The 7,244-nt window shown below is 35.0% G+C and overlaps 1 protein-coding gene across 1 annotated transcript; it reads right to left on the bottom strand.

Annotated features, from left to right (window-relative positions):
* Positions 1–4,475: 4,475 nt before the first annotated feature.
* On the bottom strand, positions 4,476–6,979 carry LOC137249514 (uncharacterized). The gene is made up of 3 exons (XM_067781473.1): positions 6,777–6,979; positions 5,738–6,389; positions 4,476–5,647 (listed from the first exon to the last, which is right to left on the bottom strand). The coding sequence occupies exons 1-3, from the start codon at positions 6,924–6,926 to the stop codon at positions 4,968–4,970; spliced, it is 1,482 nt and encodes a 493-aa protein (XP_067637574.1). The 5' UTR covers positions 6,927–6,979; the 3' UTR covers positions 4,476–4,967.
* Between the last annotated feature and the right edge of the window lie 265 nt (positions 6,980–7,244).

Here is a 7,244-nt window from a genome sequence, read left to right as displayed (position 1 = left end):
AGAACGCCCGGTGCTCCAGGAACTACTTTAATTGTTGAACCACATCCCAAAATCACTGTTTTGCCAAAATAGTCATTATCGCGTATATAAACACGGTGTGCCTGTCTTATAGATTCACAAAAAGCAAATTGTGAATCCCAATCACTAACTACTTGCATTTGCTTGACCTCTTTTAAATTAGTTTTGCAAAGTTTTATAGTTTCTACTGTAGAATCTGATCCAAAGGGGGGGTACACTTTAATTATACCTATATCGTGTTCGTGCATTCCCGCGTATGGATTTTTAGGATCAGGATTGCGACCTTCCCCGTTTGCACCAGCTTTAACTGTCATCTTTTTAGTTGTGTCCAGGCATTTGTAAGCTGTAACTACGTATTCCATAGTGATCAGTGATCCAATGCAAGCATATTCATCGTCGTGAAATATTGCCGCCACATATTTAACCTTTATTTTCTCAGAATTGATAGAACTAGCACCTCCAGTGCGAAATTCCGCATTCGCATAGGTCAAAGGGAAGCTAAGCGCGACCAACAGGAGCCCGAAATTATTTAGTAAATTCATTTTATTTTAACCTTTTCAGACAGTTGTTAACTATTAAATAAATCATGATAAGTTTTGTGGGCGCTATTTATACATTAGTGGATTGTGTGAATAAAAAATAAGTAGAAATTTCTAGATTTCAGGAAATGGGCACAAAGAAAATATTTGGTTGTTTTCAAAAGAAAATTTCCATGTGATTTTTTTATATATTTGCACAGTTTAATTGTGCTATTGAATTGAGAAAGGCTATGTGATATAATGTTTGTATTTTTATACTCAGCTGAGCAGAGCTCACAGAGTATATTAACTTTGTTCGCATAGCGATAATCCGTAACGGCATAAACTAATCGAGATAGATATAGACTTCTATATCAAAATGATCTGGGCGAAAAAAGAAATTTATTTAGCAATGTCCATCCGTCCCTGAAATGAAATGAAATTTGGTATGTAGGTTCCTGGGCACTCATCTCAGATCTACATTTAAAATGTCCAAATCGGACTATAACCACGCCCACTTTTTCGATATCGAACATTTCGAAAAACCGGTAGGTGGGTTGACCTTATGACGTAGAATAGAAAATTAGTAAAATTTTGGACAATGGGCGTGGCACCGCCCAGTTTTGAGAGAAGGTAATTTCAAAGTTTTGCAAGCCGTAATTTGGCAGTCGCTGAAGATATCATGATGAAATATGGCAGGAGCGTTACTCCTATTCCTATATGTGTGCTAAGTAAAAATTTGCAAAATCGTATGACGAACACGCCCACTTAAAAAAAAAATGTTTAATTCAAATTATAACAAAAAATTTAATATCTTTACAGTATATAAGTAAATTATGTCAACATTCAACTTCAGCAATTATATGGTGCATCAAAATACAAAAATAAATGGAAATTTTAAAATGAGCCTGGTTCCGCCCTTTTTCATTTAGTTTGTCTAGAATACTTTTAATGCCATAAGTAGAACAAAAATGTACCAATCCTTGCGAAATTTGGTAGGGGAATAGATTCTATGACGTTTTCTGTGAAAATGGGCGAAATCGGTTGAAGCCACACCCGGTTTTTATACACAGTCGACCGTCCGTCCTTCCGCTCGGCCGTTAACACGATAACTTGAGCAAAAATCGACATATCTTTACTAAACTTAGTTCACGTACTTATCTGAACTCACTTTATCTTGGCATTAAAAATGGCCGAAATCCGGCTATGACGCCCACTTTTTCGATATCGAAAATTACGCAAAATGATGAAAAATTACGAGAAAAGGGATGAAACATGGTAATTGGATTGGTTTTTGACGCAAAATATAATTTTAGAAAAAACTTTGTAAAATGGGTGTGACACCTACCATATTAAGTAGAATAAAATGAAAAAGTTCTGCAGGGCGAAATCAAAAGCCCTTGGAATGGCAGGAATACTGGTTCATGGTATAACATATATAAATAAATTAGCGGTACCCGACAGATGATGTTCTGGGTGACCCTGGCCCAATTTTATGGCGATATCTCGAAAACGCGTCCACCTATAGAACTAAAGCCCACTCCCATTTAAAATACTCATTAATACCTTTCGGCTGATGCCCAAACACATTCTAGAGTCACCCCTGGTCCACCTTTATGGCGATATCGCGAAAAGGCGTCCACCTATAGAACTAAGGCACAATCCCTTTTAAAATACTCATTAACACCTTTCATTTGATTCCCATATCGTGCAAACACATTTTAGAGTCACCCCTGGTCCACCTTTATGGCGATATCGCGAAAAGGCGTCCACCTATACAACTAAGGCCTCTTCCCTTTTAAAATACTCATTAACACTTTCATTTGATTCCCATATCGTACAAACACATTCTAGAGTCACCCCTGGTCCACCTTTATGGCGATATCGCGAAAAGGCGTCCACCTATAGAACTAAGGCCTATTCCCTTTTAAAATACTGATTAACAACTTTCATTTGATTCCCATATCGTACAAACACATTCTAGGGTCAGCCCTGGTCCACCTTTATGGCGATATCGCGAAAAGGCGTTCGCCTATAGAACTAAGGCCCACTCCCTTTTAAAATACTCATTAACACCTTTCATTTGATTCCCATATCGTACAAACACATTCTAGAGTCACTCCTAGTCCACCTTTATGGCGATATCTCGAAAAGGCGTCTACCTATAGAACTAAGGCCTACTCCCTTTTAAAATACTCATTAACACCTTTCATTTGATTCCCATATCGTACAAACACATTCTAGAGTCACCCCTGGTCCACCTTTATGGCGATATCTCGAAAAAACGTCGACGAGTTTTGTGGGCGCTATTTATACATTAGTGGATTGTGTGAATAAAAAATAAGTAGAAACTTCTAGATTTCAGGAAATGGGCACAAAGAAAATATTTGGCTGTTTTCAAGCGAAAATTTCCATATGATTTGTTTATATATTTGCACAGTTTAATTGTGCTATTGAATTGAGCAAGGCTATGTAATATAATGTTTGTATTTTTAATGAATAAACACAGAAACGTACAAAAGGTACACTAATTAGTTTTATCTGTTTCCAAACTGCTAAGTTGTCTAGATTAGTGGATTGCGTAAATGAAAAATAAGTAGAAACTTCTAGATTTCAGGAAAAAAATATTGGCTGTTTTCAAACGAAAATTTATATGGGATTTGTTTATATATTTGCACAGTTTAATTTTGCTAATGATTGAGAAAGGCTATGTGATATAATGTTTGCATTTTTATTGAATAAACACAGAAACGTACAAAAGGTACACTAATTAGTTTTATCTGTTTCCAAACTGCTAAGTTGTCTAGATTAGTGGATTGCGTAAATAAAAAATAAGTAGAAACTTCTAGATTACAGGAAATTGGCACAAAGAAAATATTTGGCTGTTTTTAAACGAAAGTTTCTATGGGATTTGTTTATATATTTGCACAGTTTAATTTTGCTATTGAATTGAGAAAGGCTATGTGATATAATGTTTGTATTTTTAATGAATAAACACAGAAACGTACAAAAGGTACACTAATTAGTTTTATCTGTTTCCAAACTGCTAATTTGTCTAGATTAGTGGATTGTGTGAATAAAAAATAAGTAGAAATTTCTAGATTTCAGGAAATGGACACAAAGAAAATATTTGGCTGTTTTCAAACGAAAATTTCCATGTGATTTTTTTATATATGGTCAAAATTTCCCACTGCCACGTTACAGTCGTACTTTGTTTAAGCTTAAAACTATCAGAGTATATACTAAATGAATAATCTACTAGGCACGTATAAAGAGACCGATGAATAGCATTGCATTTTAATTGGCATTTCTTTATATCTGTTATAAATTTAAAGTTAAGCCGTTTTTAGTTGCACTGCCACGTTACGTAATTTCGGAAGTGGTTTTGGATGTTATGGGAAGTTTTGTGAAAAATCTGCGAATCTACGAATCTGATAATATTCCCTGTTTTATGTGTCATGGGAAAAAGAGGAAATCATAGATAGACACCTTCTGTTTCCGTAAAAGCTCATTACAGCATACGTTATAAGTATATTTTTGAGCACTGCCACGTTACAACATATCACTGCGACGTTACACGTACGATTTTTTGAGAAAACGCTATTGGGGAAAGTGAATAGATACTCAAAAATATATATAACTTCTAACGACTTGCACTTAATTATGCTATTAAGCTGCATACACAAAACGTTCCAAAAATATAACTAACAAATTTATAAGCACTGGGCGTATGAGTAATATTGACTCTATGTATTTCCATTTGCTTTTTTATAGGAGTAAACGAATTGATTTAGTTGATAAATGAAGACAGGATGAGACTCTGTTTTTTAGCTCCTCTTTTAGAATATATAGGACTTGCTCATGGGAGGGTCTAATACAAGTGAAACAATAACGGCTTTTTTATATGATTTATTTTTAAAATTTTCAAACTATTCTGAATGTATAGGTTAGCTATTCTAAGTACCTATACACAAAAAATCTTATTTTAAAGAAACATTTATACAGGTTATTAGTTATATCCTTGTCTGGATGTCTTAAAAGTAGGTATTTTATTATCGCGAACTTGTATCTGATGGGCGCTGGAAATATTTTGTATGGGCTTTGCTCTTGAAAACAGCTCTACAACTTGCAATTCAGCGTTAATCATTTCAATTTGATTGCTTGTTACTTCTTCAATCATAATTTTTGATGGAGTCATGTGGACTGCCTGTACAAAGTCAGATGCATTGTTGACGACTATATCACGCGCTCTTACATGTTTTCGAACGATTGTTTTAATGGTTGCACCAATCCCGTCTACACAACCTTTGCCATGTGATGTTGCAAAGTAATTCCAAACAATTTTCATTCCAAATATTTCTTCAAAGTGAGGAATTAAAGCTGCAATATATTTGTTTTTGAATTGTGAGGATGGTCCGTCACTCCACATTTTTAAAATTGTAACTGTACTTGGCAAATTTTTAAACAATATATACAAGTATGGAACAATAGTGTATTTTGTATGTGACAAATTGTTTGATACCAGCACCTTGGCAGTGAAGGTTTCGTTATAATATAAGCCACTGATAAAAATTGAAAGCTGCCTTTGATTCCAGTGTGCACTTTGGACTTCATCTTGATTTTCGCATAATTCACACTAAGAGCTCTTGGGCGATCATGAACATTAAATACTTCGGACTGCTCGCATTTGTTAAAACTATGTATTAAAAATTGCGCCGACAAGCCAGATATATATGCAACAAGATCAGTTAGCTTTCCACTTTTCTGTCGTCTTTCAGTCCGATTTACACCATCGTTTTTCGTCCATTTCATCCATGATACTTGCATATCGAGATCAGCTTCACCCACCAGGGCAGTCAATTTCGGTACTGTTATACCAGTACATTTAACGCACTCGCCATACCAGCAGCCCATTGAAGGTATATCACACAAGAACTGCAATACAAAACCATTTTCATAATCTGATACGTGGGCAACAAATTTATGTAAAGCAGAGACGGCATCTATGAAATTAGCATGGTATGAGCATAAGCACATGTTGTGTGGCAATTCTTTTATAAGCTTGACATGATCCGGTCGATGCCTTGGGAAAAAAGTAATTCCACACGTATCTATATGGAAGGGGAAAGAAATTTTAAACCTAGTTTTTCCTTAACAAAGTGGAGTGGTCTTAAACAGTAAATAAAAATCACAGTTCTTACCTTTCCCCGAGTTGCCTTGCTCTTCATTAAATAGTGCACATGCTTCTCTGCAGCTTAGTACCATATGCCTAGTGGGCAACAAGATTTTCTCGCCACTTTCGGACAGATATTCCTTCACATCTCGAATTCTGGGTGAGACTCGCGAAATATCATCACGCTCATAGAAAGCTATAATAGCTTTTTTGAGCATTAAGATATTTTGGTGGATCTTTTTTTGGGGCGGTGGTGGTAGAATACTAGTCTCCATGTCCATTTTGTTGGCTTCACGCACGTTACTAAAAATTTTGGTCAGGACAGCTTTCCGCTTAGTTGGTGATTGGGGTAATGTGCGTTCTGCTTTCCTCACCGCCTTACCGAATGTGTGTGAACAGTTATACCCTGTTAATTGAGTGTCACTCAAAACTGATCTGCTCCGTTTTTCCCCAGTACGCATTTTTTCACGAAACTTCTGTACCCTTTGCCGAATGTTCTCACGTCGTTTTTCGAGCACACTACTTATTGTTGTTTGCGGCATTTCATTTTCTTCATTTTTCTTTTTTCGCCGGTAAAGTTTCGTACTTGCAGCTCTTTTCTTTTTATACTCCTCAAATTTTCCGGTGCCTTTAAGCTTAGCTATGTAATTTTTATTTTGCTGAGCTTTACTTACACGAACCTGCGGTTTTATAATTAGTATGTTAGAATATACATAATTAAATTATTAAAAAAAATCACTGCCACCTTACACATGATTGGCACATTTTATTCGATGCTACCTAATTTTATTAATATGATTTCTAATGAGACCGAAAGATGGCGGATTATACTAAGAACACATATCAGTGAATTTTAAAAACAGCGGTCAATTTCGCCACAAAAAAAAAAAAAAATTATTTTTTGCACTGCGACGTTACTATAATTTGTGACCTAAATATTTTAAGCCAAAAATGCATACCGGAGGTATATGGATACTTATCTAGTGTGATAAGTATCCAAATATACTAATTTCTTCCCTTAAAACTTGAAAATTCTGGAAAAAATAGGTCAAAATAATTTTATTTACCTTTTTTTTTCGATGCTGAAATTTTTTCCATTTCTTAATTCGGAGATTAATTTTAAAAGAGTAAGAAATGTCAAATACAGACAATTTTAATTTCTTGAAATATAGTGTTACTAGATATTTTACGAAATAATCTTTCGTATCAAGTAACATTTCATACAGTATTTGTAAAATAAAAAAAAAAAATCCGGTTTCACTTTTCGCGATTCTGGCCATATTTGCACAGTTTAATTGTGCTATTGAATTGAGAAAGGCTATGTGATATAATGTTTGTATTTTTATACTCAGCTGAGCAGAGCTTACAGAGTATAAAAAAATCCGGTTTCACTTTTCGCGATTCTGGCCATATTTGCACAGTTTAATTGTGCTATTGAATTGAGAAAGGCTATGTGATATAATGTTTGTATTTTTATACTCAGCTGAGCAGAGCTTACAGAGTATATTAACTTTGTTCGCATAGCGATAATCCGT

The sequence above is a fragment of the Eurosta solidaginis genome, chromosome 1, assembly GCF_040869045.1.
Source record: "Eurosta solidaginis isolate ZX-2024a chromosome 1, ASM4086904v1, whole genome shotgun sequence".
Taxonomy (NCBI): domain Eukaryota; kingdom Metazoa; phylum Arthropoda; class Insecta; order Diptera; family Tephritidae; genus Eurosta; species Eurosta solidaginis.
This window is presented reverse-complemented; position numbering and strand designations above follow the sequence as displayed.